Below are 25989 nucleotides of genomic sequence, written 5' to 3'. Positions count from 1 at the left end.
AGTGTTGTTGATGTTAACTAAAATTGAAAACTATGAACAGAAATTAATCAAAATAGCTTTATTAATTGAAATAGGGTGTGTGTTCACTACGCACTGCTGTGTGTGTGTGTGTGTGTGTGTGTGTGTGCACTTGGATGGGTGAAATGCAGAGCACAAATTTCGAATATGGGTCACCATATTGGCCACACGTCACTTACACTTCACTTCACTATATTTAAAACAAATAAAACAAAATATAAATATTAAAAACGAATATAAATAAATGGAAAACTAACAAACATTTAACTGAAATAAAAGTTTAAGTATGCTAAAATGACTAAAGCTAAAATTTAAATAGAAATAAATTAAAGCCATATTTAACAGAATGTTTTTAAATAGAAATATAGAAAAATTATAGAATGGTAAAAGCCACAAATATTATAGATAAGTATATAAGAAAAATAAAACAAAAAGATAATTCAAAATATTAATACATGCTATAATAGTATATAATTAATTCTAAAATAATACAGTCCTTAAAAAATATAAACAAAAATATTCAACTGTACATTATATATATATATATATATATATATATATATATATATATATATATATATATATATATATATATATATATATATATATATATATATATATATATATATATATATATGTGTGTGTTAAAAAACTTAAAACACATATTTAATATAACTCAAATAAAACCAGTTAAAGTTGAGGAACTTAATTCAAACTAAAATAAAAATAAAATAAAACCTTTAAGTTAAAAAACTAATAAAAAATTATGCAAGCAACTGAAAATGAAAAATAAAACCTAATTCAAAAATATTAAAAAATGCTATAATAGTATAATACTGAAATAACAGACTAAATTAATACATATAAAAAATGAAAACATACCTAATAATAAAATATAATTATGTTTAAAAAAACTTAAAATATATCTGTAATATTAAGAATGCAGGATAATATTAATCATTTTATAGTAAAAAAAAAATATATATAAATATATATATATATATATATATATATATATATATATATATATATATATGTTTAACTTTATTACAAATAACTTAAAATAAATGTTTATAAAACACTGTTGTGCTTGCTGGGAGTTTCTCAGTTTACCTCAAAGGTCTTTTTGATGAGCACGTCATGTTCTTCTTCATTGGCTGATCATTGACAGACACATAGATCCAGTTGGCAGAATTTGTGGATTTGAAAGCAGAGCAATTATCTACTGCGAATCAAAAAGCACCAAACACTCTGACCATTTTTAACCTGAATAAATGATGTTTTGAACTTCTGCTGTTCCAATTAAAATTCTAAAGTGTTATGAGCATGTGTTTGTTAGTGTTTTTAATATCACACCTTTCACAATAAGTACACTACAGTATGTTTTGGTAGAAAGCTGTTATTGGTCAGTGAAACCCCTAAAACTTTGCTGCGGGTGCGATCAACGGCTGTTTCACAGTTAGTGGTGCGTTCCCATCTCGGCTGTCTGTGTCTTGTTTTGTGCTCATATGTTTGGACTCCTCCCTGCATGAGAGAAACACACACTTTGCACTTTTGTAAGAGTGTTAATAAATCGTGTCAGGCAAATAACAAATGTAATGCAAGCAAAGTTTTTGCTGTTCAGGTTCTGGATTATTCATTCAGAGAAGCCTGACTGTTGCAGCTGACAAATGAAAAAACAAACAAACATATAGCAGGGAAGACTCTGATGTACGTTTATAAAAAATATGTGAGGAAATTGAAAAGTCCCATGTTTTTATACAGTAAGAGAACATGATAGATGCCCTCTAGTGGACATGAACGGTACACTGCATATTATAACGCATCCAAGAAGGCTATGTAAGACAAATAAATAAATAAATATAAACATTATGCATTTTTTTTTAATTTAAACTAATGCAAATATATATAACTTTTATTGTACTAATTGTTTCTAAACTATTTTACTAACATTAACATTAATGCAAAAGAACAACGAGTAAATAAAACCATTCCGTATAAATTGCAAGTGTGTATTAGGCTATATATGTTTTCCATTATATCAAATTAAATACAAGCCTATGTTATCTACTGAAACATAGTAGTATATATAGCATAGCCTATATGGTGGTAGATTTGAGAATTTAGTTGTTATTATTATTATTGTCGTTATTATTACAGTACAGTACAGTAGCTGTTTATTTACTCCAGTTTGGTGTTGGGTTTCTGATCTAGGATTCCGTGACGTTGCTCTCCGTGGGTTCTCCGCTGAGGTGGGATTGAGAGCGGAGCGCAGCGCGCATGCGCAGAAGGGAGAGGTATGGTTGAAAACTCGAAGTCCATCGCGCTCAGCAGAAGAGGAGCAGCACAACTAAATGTGACTTATCTAAGCATCATCATCCTCATCACATCTGCGCCTCCGGGAGACAAAGAAGAGACGAACTCTGAAGCAGCAAACAACGGGGTCAGAGCCTCCCGGAGTGAAATGATATCATTATTATTTTATCTCTCGACGTGACGACTGTTTGTCTGCTTCTAATGTTTCCAACCCACTGAGACCAGGGGGATTTATTCCTTCTTTTGTTCTTTGCTTTTTTCATTGACTATTAATAAAAGCAGCCCAAACGAATAAATACGGGTCATTATGGTTTTGTTTACACTGCATAATAGAAGAGGGTTGAATTGCTTGTGCGCGCAGTTCTTGCTGTGGATTTTATGTGCTGTGGACGGTGAGGAGCAGCAATTCAGTGTGGAGGTAAGAGATCCACAGAAGAGACGATGTTGAATTTACTCACATCTCTGTACACACGCATAACTGCTCTGGATTGAGCCATCTTGTATGCAAACTAATAATGCACTTCACCGATTCCAGCTTTGCACGTCTAATTTCTCTATAACACAAGAAATTAAAGTTTATCAAATGACAACAATGCTACAGAATGCGAATGGATGGCTTGCATTGCTATTTCTGAGACTTGGTGAACGTAGCTTATACTATTATGGATTACAACTAGATCGAAGATGTATGATTTATGCAGCAATTTATTAATGAAATCAATGATAAAATGCTGATGTATTGCGCTAAAAGGGATCACAGTCTAAATTAGTGTTCAAGTTACAATGCAGTTGCTTGGTAAATAAAAAGCAGCATGCGACTCATGCTGTGAGGCAAATTCACTTCTGTGACTATTATAACTATTGTCATGCATTATATTTACTCATAACATGCTGTTGCTGCTTAAATCTACAGCTAGACTAATTAATTAAAAAAACATAGTGAAGTGCTTGTTTAGTTGCACCCATTACTTATTATGTGAGACAATAAGTGTTGCTTCAGAGGAAAGAGGACTTTAGTCCATACACTTCTATAATTCTGGTCCAAAAAGCTTGCATGTTCTCTTTTCTTGCTTTTTTGGACACACACACACAGACACACACACACTGAGCTTTGTTCTGTTGGCACAATCTGATTCACCAAAGGGTGGAATAAATCAACTCGACATGACTTGATATCCGGCCAGTAACCAAAGAAGTCAACCTGTCATTACAGCCTAAACATTGTAACGGTAAACATGCTGTTACAGTTCAGATTTTCATTTTTATTAGAAGTGCAGGGGCATTTCATGCAAAGCAGCAAAGAAAGCTTTTGCCTTTGAAACGTGCCAACATTATAAAAGTCCTCTGTGAATTTACAGCCGGTCAAAAGTTATGCTCAAATGAGAAAGTTGTGTGTGTGTTGTTTGGAATAGTGAAGTGTGTTCAGGATAAAGTTGTTCTCCTCAAGAGCTGGATGAAGTTGCAGAGGCAGACTGTCTGTTTATGAGCTTGACAGCGGTGTCAGATGCTCTTTATGTCTTTAAGGAGCCTAAAATCTGCGGCAAAGCAAACAATAGCTTGAGACGCTTTCAATTTTCATCCTGACAACCGTTATTCTTTCTGTCTCTCGGAAGACTGCTATTTTAGACCCTTTGAGATTAGAGGCTTTCTCAGGACAGCAGCAATTACATGACATTTTACAGAACCGTGTACTTTAAAGTCCCCAGTCACCATGTATTTAAGCATCCCATTGTATAACGACGTATTTTGAGACAGCTCAGTGAGAAGCCAAGCAGAATACAGAGGATATGAATCAAATCAACTTGATCCAAACTTCTTCACTTGACTGACCTAGATTTCTTCTTAGAAATAAAGGTTCTTTGTCAGCAGTTGGTTCCATGAAGAACCTTTAACATCCATGGAAACTTTCCATTCTACAAAAGGATACTGGAGAAGGGTTCTTCAGATTATTAAAATGGTCTTCATACTGTACTCTTATCATCCTTATTGCATTCTAGACTTTTTAAGTTCCCCAAACCATTTCCACTATAAAGAACATTTTGTTAATTTGATAAGTTCTATGGATGTTAAATGTTCTTTGTGGAACCATAGATGGCAGTTTATTAAAATAAAGCTTCCAAAAAGCCATGTTCCAAAAAGCCATGTTCAAAGCCATGCTAGAGAAGAACCATTCTTGGTACTCCAAAGAACCATTTTTGGAGCATTTCAATAATCTGTAGAACCTTTTTTCCCAACATAAAGAACCAATGCAATGGAAAGTTTCCACGGATGTTAAAGGTTCTTCATGGAGCCATAGATGCCGATAAAGAACCTTTATTTTTAAGAGTGAAATAAACTGTTCTCCTTTGGCATTGCTGCAGAAACTAGGGATAGTTCACTAAAGAAAAATAAAAAAAAAATGCAATCATCATTTACTCACTAAAACCAATAGACTGTACACAAAAGTTGCCCATACAATGAAAGCCAATGGTGCAATGTTTTTGGACCTCGACATTCTTCACATTATCTTCTTTTGCATTCCAAAACAAGACTGGAACTTCATGATGGCAAGTAAAGGATGGCGGATCTTTGATTTTAGGTGAACGGTCTCTTTGAGAAAGTCTTGTGTGAATCTACATTCAATCTGCCACGGTAAAAGAGCATCAAGGAGACAGACAGAATTCATTTTCCACTTGTCTGATGTTATAAAAGGACTCTGATGTAAAACATTGAAGTTTATTGGTGCGGTTTGGCTTATATGCTGTGCTGGTGTGGCAGTGGCAGAGGGTTTTATTGGTAGCTTCCTGTGCACACAAATACATTGGCTTTAAAGGGATAGGACTAGTCTCTGTCTTTCTAACTGACAGATCAGTAGTTTAACCTAAATCTGTCCAGGTTTGAATCTGTCCAGTCTGTTGGACTGAGCTCAGGAGCTGATTGGTCACTGGGCCACAGCATCGCCTCAATTTCCTGCCTTCCTAACAGTTCCACATGATTAACACTGTTTAACCAGACACATTAAACTAGTTTTATTGTGTTATGGCTCAATATCTATTCTGACCTACAGTATACACACTCTCAGTTCCATCGAGAAGGTCTCTCTCTCTTGCTCGCTTTCTGTCTCTGTGGGTGTGTGTTTTGGAGAGAGACATTATTAATAGTGTGTGACAGACGGACAAAAGAGGGATTTAACTAGTGTGCAGCAAAGGCAGTGAGGTGTGATAAAAAGAAACCATTGACGACCTATTTGGTCTTTCAGAAAGCCGAATTATTAAAAGCTGACAATGGACATGTAATCTTTTCTTGGCAGTTCTCGCGCTCTCCATACATATTGCTCTCTGGAGGTCTTTACGAGGCTTTCAGGTGAAGAATGGCCTCCCAGAACCAGCTGAGGAATTATCTCCCGGGGGACACAACTGATTTATTTTTTAATTAAAAAGTAAGATTTATTAAATGGAAAAAGTTGTATTTATATAAATCGTTTGGATTATGGAGGCGTTATTTAATTCGTTGTATAGATTTAAGTCATCACGTCTTGCGAAAACGCATGCAGCAAGCTGTAAAATTGCAACAGATCTGTCAGTCTACAAAAAACATATCTGTGAACAGATAAAGCTCTGTCACACCTCTCCAACAAAGGTGTGTTCTCTCCAGAATGACATGTTTGGATGATGTTTGTCACTTCATATAACATGATGTGTGTGTGAATAGGAGTCAGATAGAGTTCAGCCTCTGTCTTTCTGTTGCAGTTTCTTTCATTTTGTTAATGTTATTGTTAAAACAAGAGCGAATGTTATTTTTACTCCCATAGCTAATGATTCTGCATACACTGGAAGTATAGGACTGAGTGATATAGCTTTAAAATCTGTAATATATATATATACACTAGGGCTGCACGATTATGACAAAAATCATAATTGTCGATTATTCCCTTGAAATTGTAATCGCTATTATTAATTACAATTATCACAATTTACACTGAATGATGCAACTGCATGCCATATTATATATGAAAAAAAACTAGCTGAAAACACTCATAACACATTCAGTGCTTTTTTATTAAGCCTCAAATGTCAACTATACATCGGATTGGTTTCTTGTTTAAATTATAAAAAAGTAAAATGTGCAAACCTTATACATACAATATTTTTTGATGAATAGCTTCATATTATAATGTTTTCATATTATAGAATGGTTTCATATTAATGTTAAACTAAAATTAAAATAATGGGAAAAACCCTTATATATGTAGAAAGAAAAAAATGCATCTTAAGCATGAAGAAAAACATAAGAGGACATTGAACGATTAATTGACGATTTGAACGATTACGTAAATTGTTGCATCCATAATTGTAATCGCGATTCAAAATTTGATTAATTGTGCAGCCCAAATATACACACACATGTATATATATATATATATATATATATATATATATATATATATATATACACACACACACACACACGCACACGCACACGCACACACACACACATTTATGCATGTAGTCCAAATTGACCCCAATATAAATAACTATCTTAGCCAGTGTTTTGGGATTAAAAAAATACTTTGTTAGACTTCCATGAACACTTTTGAGTGATGATGCAAATGAATCACTGAATCCGAGTTAACAGATAACAGATAGAAATGGAGTTTTAACTGATTCAATTAGAGGAATTGAATAGAAACTGATGCTACTTTGAAAAATTGGCCCGATTAAAACTGATCTAAAGTTCTCATACCTGACGATCCTTCCTTGACTCTAATCTCAAATATTTCATAACTATTCTTTATATTGCCCAGCCCTAAATATACACCAGCATTTTGGCATTCATCAAATCGATTCATTTAAATGGACTATTCAAACTGATTCATGTAAATTAATTGAAAAAAAACCTGACAAATATATTACTAATACTAAAATATTTCAAATATATTCAAAATATCACCCAGCCTTAATTGTATGCCAGTGTTTTTGGTTTGAATGGGTCATAGTAGGCCTATATTTAGCAAAACTGCTCTAAGCATCAGGTGCAAAATCACACTATTCAAAGCCATGCTTTTGGTTTTGTCAGATTCATACAAGCCACTTACACAAATAATACATACATACTCTCTCAAGCTCGCCTCTCAATGCAACGTGCAACCCATCCCATAAGTCAAAATAATGCAGCATATACTGTATACGCACATTTATTTTTCTCAATACTTTAATTTTAGTTTGCAAAACTTTATTTTCTTTTGCAAAACTTTATTGTTTTTGCGTATATACTGTATGCAGCATTATTTTGACTCAATACATAAGCCCTTTGCTTGAACTCATGTGTACTAGAGGCAGTGAGGTTGCATCCTGATGATGATGGCCCAACTGAATGGGTTCAGTTCTGTCTTTCTTACTGCCCGAATGTTGTGCTGTTCCTGAGTACAACATTAAAGTTTCTTTTGGCAGCTCATGAATGAACAGAGGTTCAAATGTTTATTGGAATGCTCCCTTCATCTTTCCATCTGTGTTTATATGCTTTTGCAGTGTTTCTGAGTGCCGCTTTCTGTCTTGAGGCCTACTGGGGACATTAGCAGATTGTTGACCTTTCACTAGCTCTTATTTGTTAACAGTTGTTGCATTTATGCACAATGTCATCCTATGCGTTTGCATGTTTGTCCAATCGTCAATGCATGCATGCGTTATGTTCATACATTGTGTCATCGTATGCATTTCCAGGTGAGATTGTAGTGCTCTGAGCTTCATGTAGCATGTTGCGTTCACACATGGTCTCTCTGATGTCAGTTTGGGTCTTTAGGGCGAGCAGATATTCACCGTGGAGGGGACGACACATCCGTCTGTTAATCTGTCCTGCAAGAACCAAGTGCACCAGCGCAACCCAAATACGTGGTTCTCTCTGTATGCAATGTCTATTTCTAGCTTTCTTTCTCTCCGGACGTTATTTTGTTTCTATTTTGTCTCACTTGCGCCGTCTCTTGCTGTTTTCCTTGGCGTAATACTGGTGTGCTGAAAGAGACTGTTGCTCTTCAATCTTTAATGGCACGGGTGATTGCTGCTGTTGAACAGACGCACATGACACCATTGGCTCTCTTGAGATCTTTGGGGTTTTCTGTCGATACCATAGGGACCTGTAAAAATGTCCATGCAGCTCAATCCAGTGCTGATCTGATGCCAAGTTCACTTCTACATGGCACAGACACTGACTATTAAATATATATATATATATATATATATATATATATATATATATATATATATAAAAATGCAAAATGAATGCAGTAACTGAATTAAATATGCAACATAATAAATAACAATTTAGGATACCATAAGATTTGTTGCATACTGAGCAATATGCATAATGCTAGTACTCTATTCTGAATGTAGCAACAAGCACAAAGCTCTCTCTGGAGGGAATGAACTGCGAATGAATGAAAATGTTTTATTTTGGAACTGGGTTGAGAGGTTAAAAGCTTGCTAGATCCCTTAGAGAACTGTGACATTCTCTGACATTTGGCCAAAACAGTCGGCAGCGGTTGATGGAGGGCATGAGACGGAGGGGGTAGCCATGGAGATCCCATGTGTGATATGATGGTTTGGTATGTATCCGGATGAATAATTAAGTGTGTGTGAAAACTGATACCAGAGAGCAATAGCCTTTACCCACACACACTCACACTCACTTAAGCACAAGTGATGCAAGAGATCCCATGTGTCTGGTGTCACAGCTCAGCTAAAACGGACAGCAGTTAAGCACCATTGTGTGAAAGGTCAGCTTTTAATATAAGCTAAGCTATGTGCTTAGAAACACACATATATATTATATACGTATATATAGAGAGAGAGTGAGAGAGGCAGCAAAATAGTTTTGGCAACTTAAAATGCATGCTGGCATGAAGGTTAAATCACATACTAAAATGCACGAGTCTTGTAAATCTTTCTGAACGAGCCGTTATGATCAATTCTAATATTGTGGAAAAGTTTGAAGTTCTAACTTCACTTGGAATTGAAAAAGTAGTGACTGTTTTCAAACAGGTTTCCTTGACTGTCATTGGTAAAACAAAACGTAGCCCCACCCCAAACGCACACTATTATTAAGCAAGTTTTGCTGTTGTTGGGCAGGTCGAGATTCTTAAACAAAAAAGGTTTTGAAAGCACCACCGATCCAAATGTCAAAACCCTTAAAGATGCACAATGGATTTCAGAGGATGGAATCTGAAGTTCTGTTTGACTAGCCAAACTCAACAGTCACTTATTTATCTGTGATCTATACTCCATCTGCATGTGTTGCCATGGTCACATCGTTTCATTGCTAATGAAGCGCTCGGACGGCCTTTAGGGGGTTCAGCTTTGAATTTTTTATGAGGCTAATTAGGCCTTGTTTGGCTTATTAGCTAGTGATCCATGAAGCACATCAGCTTTGAAAGTTCACTGGCGTGGTTCAGCAATCAGAGAGCAGCATCAGGTCCGCACGGCCTGAATCACATCATGTGCAATGTTGGTTGACCTTTCTGGAGTTCAACAATGGCTATGTTCCAGTGTGGTTATTTTAGAACTGTTGTTATTTTATAGTTTTATAACTAAAACTAAAATTATGAAAAATGTAAAGTTTGTGTAAAATATAAAAATACTGATTTGGCAACTAACTGATATTAAATAAAAAGTACTAAAAATAATTAATTAATTAATTATTTTCTTTTTTAATAAAAAATAATTTAAAGATAAATGTAAATATTTTAAATAATTACTCAAAAGGACTAAAAAATAATAAACTAACATTAAAATAAAAAAATACTAATTAAATTGCAAGTTAAAGTATAAATAAATGCTATACTAGTATATAAATAATACTAAAATATCACTGTTATGTTCAAAACCGAATACTACCATACTGTACTAAAAATTACAGTTTATTCTATGCACTATAAAAAATAATATAATAATAATTGTGCATTCTGACAAATTCAAACATTTGCAAGCGATGTGTATTCACATATATATATTATTTCATTATATTATAGATATTCTGCTATAGTGACCAATATTTCTTGCGACTAAAAGTGTGCAATACTACAAAATAGGAATTCCAGGGATAATTTTTCTAAATATTAGTCATATGAAATTATGGCTCATGTGAATGGCTTATGAAAAAAGTGCCTACGAGGGAGAAGACAGCAAGCAGCTTACACAAAGTACTTCCAGAAAATAAAGAAACAATAGTTAGCTAACAGTTTTCAGCAAAAATAAATAATAAGGAGTGAAAGGCTAAATGATTAAATATTTTGGCTTCTAACTTAAAGCTTGTAGCTCAAAGTGTCTTTCAGCAAGACACTTGGGTAAAAATAAAAAAATAAATAAAAAAAATAAGAACATTAAAGTGCTTTTGACAACAGCATATGCAAAATAAAGAAATGTCAATCTCACCAAAATACACATGTAGGCCCAAAGCCCTTTGTTCATTTGGCACGTAATCCACATCCAAGGAGCCAATGTATCTTGTATCCAGGTTGTGGTTTTTAATGGACTCAATTTTCTTGAAGCTGCACCAAACATGCTAAGTGTTCCCAAATCCAAAAGCACCTCAGAACACTCTCTCTCCCTGTAGAGGTCCCCTGGGGTGACTTCATTTCTCACAAAACCTCTTCCCTGTCTTAAAGGCACACACACGTAGAATAGATATATTTAAATGTGTAAGTCATACACCTGCCAACACATCACTGGATAGTCCATAGCTCAGAGGAGACCTTTTCTGATAATTTTTCTACTTAAATAACATTAATTTATCTGTCTTTACTGTATTAAATGTGTTTCTGAAGTGATATGAAGTGACTGACAGAGAGGTGCTAGAAAACACTGACCTGCTGTTTGGAGCTCAGCTGTCTATCATGGGCAGATAAAAGAGAGCATATATCACAGGAAAGCTGAAAGAAGAAGTGAGTTTAGACACAGGGAAAACAAAGGATAAACCTAAAGAGCCAAATGCCTTGGATTATCCTTCCCTTTTCCTCTTTCCAGAGGTTTCTTCTTCCTTGCTAATTATATTTGGATGTTTAGATGCCAGCTAGTATACTATGAATCTCATAATGAGGCATGAGAGCTGTGCAGTTAATCTTGAGATGACTGAAAAAAGCTGATGGCTCATCAGATACAATAATTATAAGTACCTGATGAATAAGTCTACAAAGCATAATGCAAAATTTATTCTGTCAGTGGTAAATAAAATTATATAATAATGTAAATAAAAAATAAAAAGAAATATTTTAAATTAAATTGCATTAAAATAAGCTTTAAATATTATATTATATTATTAATAATTATGCAAAATTGTATCTAATCTTGCCTCTAAAATCAGACTTCAGAAAGCAGAATATAAAAATAATAATGTCAAAATCTGTAAAATAAATAAATGGAATGGCATGAATTGTTTTTACTTTAAACATGCATGTATTAATAATCATAATAATAATTCACTCAAATGTCTCTAATCTTGTTTGTGTCCAATACAAGGGTCAGGAAAATAATGTCTACCCAAATAAGCTATTTAGCCATTGTTTACAAGTTCAGTAGTTTGTAATTTCTGTTCCACTACTGGAACTAAACAGAACTGAAAATTTCAACAGAGTTTATATTGGTTTTTAAGGTTACTGGTTTAAATGATACAGCATGTCTAAAACCTTGCCAATTCTTAACGCAATAATGCACCATACCTCCCACAGATTAAGTTGAGGTTCACCGTGTTTGTTTATACTCATGGTTTTTGCCAGGATTTGAGGTCTTTTGCAACCTTTGGGGTTTGGTTTAGGTTTTGAAACAAAGCTTAAAAACAGTTTGTCATTCTTCCATTCTGGACAAAAATGTCCCTCGGCACCCTAATCAAATAAATGAATGTGAACTGTTTGGTGTAGAAACTGGGCAGAAGTAACTGCATTAAGCTGTGCAATTGAAAAATAGTACATCTGCACAATGCCGCCTACAAAAATGTGACACATTTGCTGCTTTGGTTTGATTTCCTCACTCACTTCAGGTCTGTACATCATGCAACACCTCATAAAATATTTGTCTGTAAACCTGAACCACCATAGATCCCCTTGGATCCCATTATTCATGAAGTCGGACTTTTCAGTGCCAAACACCTGTGTCAGTTAAAAGCATGATTACTGTGCAGGGGAAGACATCTGAAGATAACAAATCAGTGTTTAGCTAAAACATCATGATAAATGAATGTAATACCAGATATTTTAGCACAGTGCTACACTTTCTTGAACAGACGCGCCATCAGCTGGGGTGAAGGTTAACCAGTAGGAATTCTGTGAGGATTTTCTCAATGAAATCGCCTAACTGGCATATCTATATGTGTTATACAGATTTTAGGTGACCATAGATCAGATATTGCTCTTTATATTTTATATTTATATTTTATAGCTCAGTAAATCTAATTGAATTCTTCATTCATGAATGGACATTATATATATATATATATATATATATATATATATATATATATATATATATATATATATATATATATATATATATATATATATATATATATAAAATAAACCTAAGACATGTTGCTTTGGAAAAGTTGATGCACCAAAATTACTAAAACAAAACCAAAACAAACTATTATATTTAGAAATATGAAACAAAAAACATGAAATAGATTAAAAACAATTAATAAAATGTAAACTAAAATTAAAATGTATACAAATATTAAAATCTAACTTATATAATATAATTATTTTAAAAAAATGTAGCTTTGGCAGCTAATCTGAAATAAGGTGAAGTAAAATTACTAAAACTAAAAGTACAAAAAAAACTAAAATGTATATATATAAATATGACAAAAAGCACATAAAAAGATCACTAAATTGTAAACTAAGATGAAAACTTATTTTTATAAAAAGCACATTTATAAAATGTAAATAAAAGTTATTTCGCCATATTAATAAATAATAAACACTATAATAATAGTGTAGAAATACTACTAAAATAACAGTGACCAGGCTCTTCAAATCTAAAAAGATAAAATAAAATAAAAATACGAGACATGCTTTTCAGCTTTCAGATGGGTGGTCAAATATACATGTTCATTCTTCATAAAAAAAACATATTTTCTTGGTTATACGAATGTTTAGGGTCTATTAAATCTTATTTGGTAAATATTATGATAGCATTACTTTTGAATGTTCTCTGAACGTCCTGAAACAATTAGTGACATTACAAAAAAATGTTAGATGAATGTCCAACTAAAATGTTTGAGAAGAAAAATGTTCCATTAATGTTTCTGTGATGGGATGATTCACACACAGACAGACACATTTGTTTTTGTGAAAACTGGGTTCATCCCATAGGCGTAATGGTTTTTATACTGTACACACTGTATATTCTATGGCCCTACACCAACCCTACACCTAACCCTCACAGGAAACGTTATGCATTTTTACTTTCTCAGAAGAAAAACTCATTCTGTATGATTTATAAGCGTTTTGAAAAATGGGGACATGGGTTATGTCCTAATAAGTCACCCTCTCCTTGTAATACCTGTGTCATACCCATGTCATTATACAGAGTTGTGTCCTGATATGTCACAAAACACGCCCACACACACATACACACACACACACACACACACTTACTCACAGTGTTATGAAGAGTGCTGTAGAGTTGTGATGCATTTGGCTGTTGGCTGAAAGCAGCAGATGGGTCAGCAGAGGATCCGTGTAAGCACTTCCTACGGCTTCTGTCCGGCAGTAATGAGAAAACCACTTCAAAACAAACTCAACCTTCTTTTTAATCTGCTAATGGCAGAAATGGTAGCAGCGGCCGTGGTTTATATTTATATTATAATTTATCTTTTTTTGCTAATAATCTTTTAACTAATCATCTTTATCATTGCATATTTCAGTAAGTTGTGTACTAACAAAGTACTGTTTTTCTTTGTAAATATGAATATCTTATTTATATAAAACATAAATATGTAAATATAAAATATATAAAAAGGTCATTAATGATAAAATATACACAAACATATATAAATTCCATGTTGACTTTGTTCATTAATTTTTAACTACACACAAACATATACAATTGCATATTCGAGAAACAAGAATTACTATTTTCATTTTTTTGGTGTTTAAAAATGAATTGCAAATTCCAAATCAATTGTATATACATATACATACATACATACATATATATATATATATATATATATATATATATATATATATATATATATATATATATATATATATATATATATATATATATATATATATATATATATATTACTTGTGTACTTGTGTATTACTTGTGTACACAGAAGTAATGTTTAATAATTAAACAAAAGCCTCTCTCTTTCTCTCTCTCAGACTTGGCTGCAGAGGTATGGCTACCTCCCTCCGACCGACCCCAGAATGTCCGTCCTGCGGTCAGAACAGACCATGCAGTCTGCTATCGCTGCCATGCAGCGTCTCTATGGCCTTAACGTCACCGGTGAACTGGATAAAAACACCATTGAGTGAGTAGCAGTTACACTCTCACGCGGTCACTCGCTCCAGTATCGACTGATTCTGGGTCAGAAGTTTAACATGATGTTGTTCTTCTCAGAGACTCTTTACTGTGCACAACAAAATACCCATAAGTGCCCTCCTGGTGCTTTACCCTATTGCAAAGACCAACAAAGAGGGTTTCCAGCATGTTTAGTCCTCAATCATGGGGTGTCTGTACTTGTTCTGGCACTAGCGATACCAAGGTCATGGGTTCAATTCGCAGGGATAATAAAGACCTAACAGACCTTAGTCAGAGTAGTGTCATTAAAATTTTTGGACAAGAATGAAAATGAAGTTGCAGTCAGTGAATTGTACTGTTGTTTAACAACAGACAGATTTTTCAGCTGACGAAAACTTTCAGAAGTAAAAAAACCCATAACATAGTTTTGAAAGTTGTGAGTTGTGAAAATGAAGTGATCTAGGACTTCTATACAATTTGTGCCATTGTAAAATCTATCCCTCGCAGCCTCGTTTTCATCTGCATTAAATTCAGTATGGCGTCTCACCTGACTAAAAGATTTATATCTTGAATGCAATGTCACTTTGGGTTAAAATAATCTGCGAAATGTATGAATGTAAATTTTAACATGCTTGATCAGAATAAATCGCCCTTTCAGATTTCAGGGTACCTCATTTTATTTAAAAAATGCCTTTACACTGCTCAAAATCTAAAACAAAATATGATATATATATATATATATATATATATATATATATATATATATATATATATATATATATATATATATATATATATATGCATACTGAATATGATGTACAGCAGTGATTTCCAACCACACTCTAAAAAATAAAGGTTCTTTATTGACATCTATACTTCCATGAAGACCTTTTAACATCCATGGAATATTTCCATTCCAGAAAAGATTCTTTATACTGGAGAAAAGTGCTTTAGATTTTTAAATGTTCTTAACAGGGGAAAAAAAGTGTTTCTTTTTCACTGAAAGTTTCTTTGGTGAACCAACAATGGGTATTTCTATGACTCTTGGACCCTTTGTTTAAGATAGTTTTGTAGTTTGGTGTTATTGTAAAGGTACTCAAGCCGGTCCAATAAGGGTTGCATGCAAGAGGTTGGGAAACACTGATGTACAACATCTGGCTGCTAGGATCGTGGTGATGTCGTAACTCTTATGTGATCTTTTTGTTTCCTCTTTGCTTCGGCATAGTGATATCACCATAAGGTGAGGCTGATTTTTCTATTGTTATATGTTTCTTGCTTTCAAAACCAAACCTGTCTCTGCTTCTCTTTCTCTGTGTGACTGAAAGGGGTTGAGAGGAGTCAGTTTTATGAATACAGTAACCATAGTATCATATTGATTAATCGGCCAATATTGTGAAAGACATGGTGGTCGTAGTACTGCTAGATACCCAAATCGATTTCATGAGGTTGACATGATGTAAACTTTACATTTCGGAAACCTCATGAAATTTGTGATGTTTTTCCTGAATGCTAATCAATCTATGAAAGTCGTTGTGTGTGTAAGTGTGGAGTAATGCAATATTAATGAATCCACTTCTTTTTCTCTCTCAGCTGGATGAAGAAGCCAAGATGTGGGGTGCCAGATCAGTTCGGCGGCGCCTCGAAATTAAGCGTCCGAAAAAGACGTTACGCTCTCACTGGGCAGAAATGGCAACACAAACATATCACATACAGGTGGGTTACAAAAACACACTTGAAATGCATTCATTGTCTGTGCATTTCTGTGAGATTTATGAAAGTTTACTTTTCTTACTTTTCTTTTAAGCATAAATCTAATATAATTTATGAGGTTTATGCTTAAATCAAGAAGAAACTTTTTTTGCCAGTGGGGTAAGACAAACATAGTTAATTCAAAATATTCTCTGAAAACAAGTTTTAATATTTAATGCAATTTTGTTTCTCAAGTATAAATGTGTCTTGTTTTAAGGATGTTTGAATATGTTTACTGGAAGACGACACTAATACTGATTAAGAAAATGAATTTTGCAGTGCCAGCAGCAGTGCTGAGATAATTAGGCTGTCAGATTCTTCTCCCTCACCTCACTGTCTGCCTGCCAGATCCCTTCATTCGTCCTAAATCACTCCGTCCAACACTCTCATCTCTTCCCCTGTCCCAGCTGGCCTCTTTCCCTCTCTCTTTACAAACCTTTATTCGAACCACTTGATTAAAGGATCTAGTTGCTCTAAATGATTCAAGTCAAATAATTATCCAAATTATTTCAACGCTTAAAGGCTAAAAGTCGTGGCCTAATGGTTAGAGTGTCACAATCTAAAGGTTGTGAGTTCGAGTCCCAGGCCGACAGGAATTGTGGTTGGGGGGAGTGCATGTACAGTTCTCTCTCCACCTTCAATACCATGACTTAGGTGCCCTTGAGCAAGGCATCGAACCCCTGACTGCTCCCCGGGCGCCGGAGCATAAATGGCTGCCCACTGCTCTGGGTGTGTGCTCACAGTGTGTGTGTGTTCACTGCTCTGTGTGTGTGCATTTCGGATGGGTTAATTGCAGAGCACAAATTCTGAGTATGGGTCACCATACTTGGCTGTATGTCACGTCACAAATAGAGTATATAAAATAACACTAACATTCCAGTTTTTCATGCTCACCAAGTCTGCATTTATTTGGTTCAAAATCTAGTAAAAACACTAATATTATGAAATTATATTGCTTGAATAGTATTCCTGTTATACAAAGCTGAGTTTTCAGTTTCAGTGTCACATGATTCTTCAGAAATAATTCTAATATACTGATTAAGAAAACACATTTCTGAAAGATGAGCATCTTTCTGACCTACATTGTTACAATATGAGTTATTGTACTTATATAATTTCAGTGACAAGTGCTTTGTATTGTTGTGGCATGTATTATACGAACATGATGCTCTATCCTAAATGCAGTATTTCTTTTATAATCCCACAGCTTATGTATATATGACCTATATTCAAATATAACTACATTACATTCGCCTCAAAATAATCTTCCTGACAGTATCATGTCGGTGGATTTTTGTGACGCTTGCGACAGAAAAAGTGGCCCAAACTCTTTTCACTGTAGAACATAAGCAGAAGTTTATCCACCTAGAAACATAGTCCCACCTCAGAAGGCTTTAAACAGCTGAACAGCTCAAATAACAAACAGTCTTACTGAATAATTCATGTAAGTGCTTTAACAAAAAATATAAAAATAATTCCAGCTTCACATTTCTGCTTTTAAACTCCCCAGCATGCTCTTATTATGAGTGTGTTAATGTACAGTAAACGTGTTTTTGCAAGTTGATGGACAAGACAAAAAGACCATTGTACCAGCACCTTTTGATATGATATAAGTCAAACAATACGGCTTACCAAGAGCGAGAGAGAGAGAGAGAGAGAGAGAGAGAGAGAGAGCGAGAGAGAGACATTATGTAATGGAATGGTGGCTTTAGGCAGGGGTTTGAGTGTGTGTGTGTGTGTGTGTGTGTGTAGCCATCCTGAGCAGATGGGTAGGCAGATGTTCCCCTCTCCACTCCCTGCTCTCTGTCTTGACACAGACTGTACCACCCTTCACCTTCCCCCAACCCTGGACCATACCATGTGAGCTTACACACACACACACCCACACACACACACAGATACAGAGGCCTCTCCTCATTCTTATGCTATAACAAGCTCAAATAGCTTCACTGTATGTGTGTGTGTGTGTGTGTGTGTGTGTGTGTGTGTGTGTTAGACTGAGCTAATTGAGTCGGTCTCAGAGCAGTCTGTGTTCTCATAGCCAATGACAAAAACACAGTCATTCACATCACTGACATAGATTCAATACTGTCAGCAAAAGACTTGAAAAAACAAAGCGAGGTGTTGTGTATTCACTGACTCTTTCGTGTGTGCCCTTGTGTTTACATGGGTTTAGATGGTGTAATGCCCTACATGTAGTGATCCTACAGTATATCTATTAATATTATTTTAACATTTTATATAAACATGTAATATAAACTCTCAAATACACACAAGTTTATAAATTACAAAAACGCAGTCAGTTATATTTGTGAAAAGTAAACAGCGGGGAAAGAAATTGCATGTTTATATTAGATTTGTGTATGTGACAACAGTGTAATATACTGCTGTCTATGCTGGTAATATGACCCAAACAATAAACTAAAAACAGAAAATCACTCACTGCTCTGGACTGAATAACTTATATAGCTTTAATAAGAAGATATTTCTGAATGCTGCATTTAAATGCTCTGGCATGCAGAAAAACATGCTGGATTATGTGCGGCTTATGCTAATATGGAGGTATCCATCAACAGTAGTGGGCGGGGCCTGTAAAATGTGACATCACATTTTATTGATTCTGCGAACTGCTTGTTCTAAGACACTGCTTATGATTTATGGGGATAAAAAAAAAAGGAACAGGTGTATTCTTATCATTATAGGGTGGTTGTGTACACACACTGCCAACACACATTTATGTTCAACATGCAAAAGTTTTATAAAGAGTTTTATAAAGTTAGATTGTGGAAACGATTTATACTGGCTCTGGTCATCAACCAAGTGCTTCCTGGCATCCAGATGTGATGCAAATGTATGCTTCTTTTCTCAGTGATTGTTTTAACTGAATCCATTCTGTATGTTGTAGATGAGTAACATGGCAGGAAGGTTTGTAAAACACCTAACAGCTCTAACAAGCAGCCTTCGCAGCAGGTGCGCTGAAAATCTAAGCATAAAGAGGAAAATAAATATCTGAAGGGTCATGAAGTTCAAAGACAGGATTATGATTTCTGGGAAGTACAGCTGAGAAAGACAAGAAAAATACATGAACAGTGGAAGCCAGATGTTGATATAATAGTTTGCGCTCACAGACAGAACAACTGTATGCGGATGATATCCAAACCCAATCCTGCACCACCTGGAGGGAATGAGAGAGAGTAGAAATAGAGAGCGTAGGTTTCCGTGAGATATTATGTCTTGTAAATATTTTAAGAGGCATGGCTTTAATACAGTTTAAATTATTCTGCACATTTGAGAAAACAGCTGCTACTGAGTTGATTGAGAGTTTTGGTTATTACACTACAGACACAAACACTATGTTGTATAAAGTACTTGATAATCATACTTAAGTACCTGTTTAAGAAAAGATACCCTCATGAAGGTACCTCAAGTAAATATTCAATGTAACCCATGGGAAACAGTCATGGTAGTTGCATATACTTACTGTAAGCATCAGAGTCCGTGTAAGAATATGAATAAGAAAGTGAATCAGAAAGTTGCTTTAATTTCAGAATGGTTTGTGAATGAATCATTCAGATGAAATATAAAGCAGTAAACAATTCAATCAAACTGCCTTAAAAGAATGATTTACTCACAACTCTATTGTTTCATAAATGTTGTCAAGTAAAAGTATAAATCAATAAATATATTTTCATATTTATAGTGGTAACTTCCATAACATGAAGCAATGTTTTATATTTTTTAATAGCAAAACAGTAGCTCGGTAGTTTTCATAATAGTGTAGCTTTACATTTTCAAGTTTTAGCAATTTTCTTGTTCAATGTTTTTGTTTTTTAAACATTTCTATTTAGCCATATTTTTATTTCGGTTTTAGTGATTTTAGTACATAAACTTAAACTTATTTTGTTTCAGTTAGCTGCCGATACAACATTTCTAATTTTCAATTACGTTTTTTTTTTTTTTACATTTTTGTATTTTATTTAATTTCCAAAAACAGTTTTAGTACTTTTAGTTTTAGTTAACAATAACAGCTCTGCAAATGAAGCACGGAGAATCTGATTTATTCCAGTGAATCAGTTCATTAGGAAGGTCATGCAAATTAAGCATTAAAATATTTTCACTGATTTGAGACTCTGCAAGTACTTACCTGTTCATTTCAATAGATTTGCCCCTTTAAGTTGTTGCCAAAATTACCAAAATGAGCATAATGAAGAAAAAAATGAATCTATGGTACACTATTAAGAAGTGCTAACCTGCAAATTTTGTCTAAGCCCTTAAATTTTACAGTAACTTAATGTATAATTAGGTTAATATTTTTGGGTTGAATACAATCAAATAAATTGGATGTTACTACAATTTTACATATTCAGTGAAGAAAAACACTTAAAGGGACTTAAAAGCTTTACTCAAATGAAAACATTTTCAACACACACCAGTTTTTATTCCATGAGTTATACAGTCGAATCCTCTCATTATAATATATACAATGTAAATAATAAATTGATCGCACAGTGTTGGTCATAACAGAACTTTGTGAAAGTCGCAGTGAACAAAGAGTGACAGCTTTTTAGTGATTATAAAGGGAGCGCTCTTTGCTAGCTTTCCAGGCTATTATCCATTCAAAATGCAGAACTTTTGTTTTTCTGCCACAAACACTTTGTAAAGTTTCGGGAATTGCATACGATATTAATGCGGGATTCACAGTGATTGACATAGCGATAACAATAGCAATGAATGGGACAAAATATGTGAAAATCTGCATTAAGACTAGAGCACCCTCGCTAATTTCAGAAGCACGCTCAGAGATTTATTTCTGATGGATCATTAGTTTAGCATCATGTCGCCAGCAAACTTTATTAGTCAAGCCCCATCACAAGTCAAGCTTCCTGTGTGTTTCATATTTATACGCAACACATAAATATTTTATTTGCAGGAGTTATTTATTTGATCATTGTATGTAAAATACACACTTTCTGATTGTGATCTTATCCTCTTTCCAGTATAAAAAATGTCACGCCTAAGGTGGGAGCGGAGGAAACCCACAACGCCATTCGCCGGGCGTTCGATGTGTGGCAGAACGTCACGCCGCTGCGTTTCGAGGCAGTGCCCTACAGCGACCTGGAGCGCAACAAGAAAGATGTGGATATTACTATCATTTTCGCCTCAGGTTTTCACGGTGATAGCTCCCCCTTCGATGGGGAAGGGGGGTTCCTTGCACATGCCTACTTTCCCGGTCCGGGGATTGGAGGAGACACACACTTCGATTCGGATGAGCCCTGGACTCTGGGGAACCCTAACCATGACGGTACGTAAACCTGGTTATTGGTGGCTAATAAACCCAGCTTTACTGGAGAATAAATCCCAGCTCTCTCTCCATTAAAGCAAATAACTTTGTTGTATGAGCCCTGCTTTTCTGGACCACTCTAGAAGATGATGGAGTGTTGCATGTTTATGTACAGTATGGTTAATTTCAGCTTAAATTCCTTTAAATTTAAAACAATTGTTTTTTTGGAGAGGTGAACTGGTTCTAGGGAACTTTTGTATCAAGTAAACTAGATATCCAACAGCATACCTGTATGTTTTGCAAGGTTTTCTCTCTGTGAAATAATCAGTACTTATTACGTATGGATAAATGTTCTTATTCCTGTCTTGGTGGGCATTTCTTGACCAAAACAAGCTACAGTGTGGATCAGACGTCCGTCTCTGCAAAACTAGACAAAATAAGAAACTCAGTCTCACAAACACAGCCCAATCTACTCAGCTTAGCAAAATATGCCAAAATAAGCACTCCTTCAAATCGAACTGCCCTCTTATCCTCCATTCCTAGCAATCCATTTTCTATATTTTGTACACTTGCCATCCAGCTTTTATAGGTAGGTAGCCTTTAAGTATCTGTCTCTCTCATTCACCACATTTCAAATAGTTGCCATTTCTGCCATCTATCCTGTAATAGGCGTACTTGCATACACTCACAAACACCCACAGAGCACAGTCTACAGGACACAACACTTCTGCGCCTCTGTCATGTCAGTCACCTGCCTGTCGCCGGGTAGGTGGAGATTGGTTGCCGGGCACAGTTGTTATGTTTGTTGACGTGCAGCGAGGGATTACAGTTCCCAGAAGCCTCATGTGGGCTGACACTTCCACTCGCTGGTTGTGGACATCTTCTCTACCTCTCCACTGTCTCACTGTCTTGTCAGGGAGTTCAGCTGTAAGTAGGCCAGCCAGCGTGTAAAGCAGTAGGTGACGGGGATTTTGGGAATATAATAAGGGGGGGGGGGCACAGCTCACAAGATGTTTAGTCTCGGTTAGGGGGACAAACTACACAGAAAACTGCACATTTCTTTCTCTATTTCCAAATTATTTACTTTTATCGCCCTGCTTGGTTTCAGAAACAGACACAGAACATTACGACTGGGCTGTGGAACTGTGTGTATGTGTGTGAAGGGGAGCAGTTAGACCGCACAGCAGGAACAATCTCCTGATCTCATTCTAGGCTGAGAGAAAGAGAGATTGTCTGGGACGATAAAGGTGAAATACACAGAATAGGGTGAGAAAACAATTTGTTTACTTGCACAACCACACTACTTTATTTCCAAAACTGTGAATAGGTGAAGCTGTGTAGCTTCTTTCCTTCTGCTATCGACATCATGGTGAAGCGGTTTGAACAAAAGGTTGGAGGTTCAAACCAACAGTCAAGGTTAAGATAACATAATAAAATATACATAAAATATTCAGTGTGACATTATACAGACATGCTTCTTTTATGTTGTCATATTCAAATGAATGATTAAAATATTCTATCAATTACAATGAATTATATTCAGTTATAATATTATATAAAATATTAGCTTTTTAATACATACAGTGTATGAAACCTTTTCAGTTCAATTCAAATTTATTTGTAAAGCACTTTTTAAAATAAATGTGATTTTTGTTCAATGTTTCTGACTTCAGAACTTGACCCAAATTCTGTAAATATGTTAAATAATTAAATGTAATACATAAATGTAATAACAACACGATATATATTTACTTAAAATTGTAATTACATTTAATTTAATTACATTTCAAACAGTGAAGCCTGAAGGTCTATTGACCGAAACATTGCTTAAGAACGATTTTGTGATTATGCAAGTTTTAATAGTGAGTGTGGCATTTATTTATTAAAAAAAAAAAATCACGTTTACATTAGACTTTATCAGACACACATACATTACTATTCAGCTGTGTGAGGCTATATTTTATATTTTTTAAATATTTAAATATTTATTTAAAAATAAGTAAAACTATTACACTGTTTACACGTTAATTGACATAATTGTAAAAATATATTTTTTTTTAAACCGCTGCCATGTCATTAATATTTACAAAATCTTGTTTTACCCCAATTCAGATCTGCCTTCAGCACACAAGAACATATTTGTAACAAGAAAACCTGTAATATTTCCAGCCACTCATATGGGCACCATACCTGCACATTATAGTCTTGAAAAGATAAGCATGGTTTGTTTTTCCCCAAAATATCCCCTGGGAGGGATACATGTAAGTGAACATGGATTGCGGGTTGCGGTTGCAGGTTGCAGTCCGTCAGTGCGTTCCAGGAGCGGTGCTTCTGCAGTGAAAGCACAATGAGTATGAGTCCGTGCTGCTTCTGCACCACATACGTAACGTACAAGAACTGCATACCCACTGCAGACGGAGTATGTGTGAAACAGGGGTGCATCTTGCCGAGGTTTCCATTGGGAAGCTTCTTTCAAAAAATATATATATAATAATTCCCTGAAGCAAACCCGGCGGCTTCAGCTGCATCCGTGTTAGCACATCACGTTTGATGTGGTAATTTCACAGTAGGCATACACACAGGTTCGAAGACTCGTTCTCGCCCCCTACAGTGCAATTCGGTTAGGCATACATCCGCGCTAAACTATCAAAGTGAAAGTCATCATAGCTCGCCTAGTATAGACCCAGCTCTCAACCCAACTTTGAGAATAGATTAATGGCGATATTTTTTTATCGCCCGATATGAGTCTCCCGTTAACGTAGCACGTTAACGCCGATAACGGCCCACAACTAATATATATATATATATATATATATATATTCTGTTAGAAAAACAAATAGATAGAATAGATAGAATCAGTTTATTCAATGCCATGGTAGCAGTAAAATAATAAAATAAACAAATCTTTGCCAAAGATTCACGATCCAATCAAATCCTGATGAATACAACACATTATAGAAGTTAAATGCAAATGTGGTTTTAAGTTGTCTTGAAACTGCTCCTTTCAGTGTATTACTGTAATTATGAGATGACAACTCTGAGAGCTGTTCAAGTCCTCAGACTCAGAAATTATTCATTTCTATGGCAACTCTTATAACGGCAGAACAGATGCATGTGCAGCTTTGTTCCTGATGACATCAAACCATAATCACTCTAATAATTCACTTGTAAAACATGTTGATAGTTAAATAAATAAGTTGATAATAAACAAAGTACGTCAAATAATATTTGCTCGAAAACTCAGTGTTTTCGTAGTTAAAAATCATGGTTTTTTTTCTCTACTTGGGAACTCATAACTATGGAATTTCCAACGTTGGGAAAGTGACGGGTCATGTGACCGCTGTGTGATGTCATCACATACTCAGACAATCATTAACTGCAGCTAAAGAGACTTTATCCAAAATACACAAATAATACATTATAATATAGTATATGGCACAATTGGCATTTATGATTAAACAGTATGCGATTGAATGGCCTGCAGACTGTACTGTATGTTATCCATATCCTGTATGTGTAAGGAGTGCATCTCACGCTGGTACACACCAGGCCTGCTCTTAAAATAGGCTCTCACCCACCGACTGGAGCATTAGCATTCCATGTGGGTAGCAGCAGCACCTTCCGCCGACACAGCCTGCCTCTCTCTCTCTCTCCATCTCTCACTTTGTCCCTCTATTTCCATTCAAAATTTGCCTCACACAGCATTGCGAGTAAGGCTTGAGTAACTTGTGTGTGTGTGTGTTTAAATACTGTCCTTAATCTCTCCTCTATCTTGCAAGTGTCTGTCTCAAATCCACTTCCTATGGATTCAGTACCAGTTTGTTTTATCCATCCCTTGTTAGCTTGCTAAACTCAAAAGAGTCTTGAAATGCTGTCTTAGATACGGTCTCCTTCTTATAAGGCTGTTTTATAGCAACTTATTTGAATTTAGTGCAAAGTGAGCTCAGAAAATTGGGATTCTCAGTAAGATGTACTGGAAATACTGCTTATGTAAATTGAGGCTAATAAAAAAGACTGTGACAGATTAAAGTAAAGGCCGATCAGTAAGTTCAAAATAAGTCAAAATCGTATATATATATATATATATATATATATATATATATATATATATATATATATATATATATATATATA

General features: G+C 34.9%; 1 protein-coding gene across 3 annotated transcripts in view; it reads left to right on the top strand.

The window, feature by feature from the left end:
- The first annotated feature begins 2258 nt into the window (after window positions 1-2258).
- LOC113045032 (matrix metalloproteinase-16-like) overlaps window positions 2259-25989 on the top strand; it is a 59671-nt gene continuing 35940 nt past the window's right edge. The window contains exons 1-5 of one of the 3 annotated variants that reach the window (XM_026205145.1): window positions 2287-2752; window positions 14687-14835; window positions 16051-16065; window positions 16416-16538; window positions 21572-21876. In XM_026205145.1, coding sequence (XP_026060930.1) covers window positions 2642-2752; window positions 14687-14835; window positions 16051-16065; window positions 16416-16538; window positions 21572-21876 — 703 coding nt within the window. In that variant the 5' untranslated portion in view covers window positions 2287-2641. Of the gene's footprint in view, window positions 2753-14686; window positions 14836-16050; window positions 16066-16415; window positions 16539-21571; window positions 21877-25989 lie in introns of all 3 variants that reach the window. The other 2 variants (XM_026205144.1, XM_026205147.1) reach the window with 2 other exon arrangements.

Source organism: Carassius auratus, chromosome 27 (assembly GCF_003368295.1).
Source record: "Carassius auratus strain Wakin chromosome 27, ASM336829v1, whole genome shotgun sequence".
Taxonomy (NCBI): Eukaryota; Metazoa; Chordata; class Actinopteri; order Cypriniformes; family Cyprinidae; genus Carassius; species Carassius auratus.
Note: the sequence above shows the minus strand (reverse complement) of the source record. Positions and strands in the feature narration are given on the sequence as shown.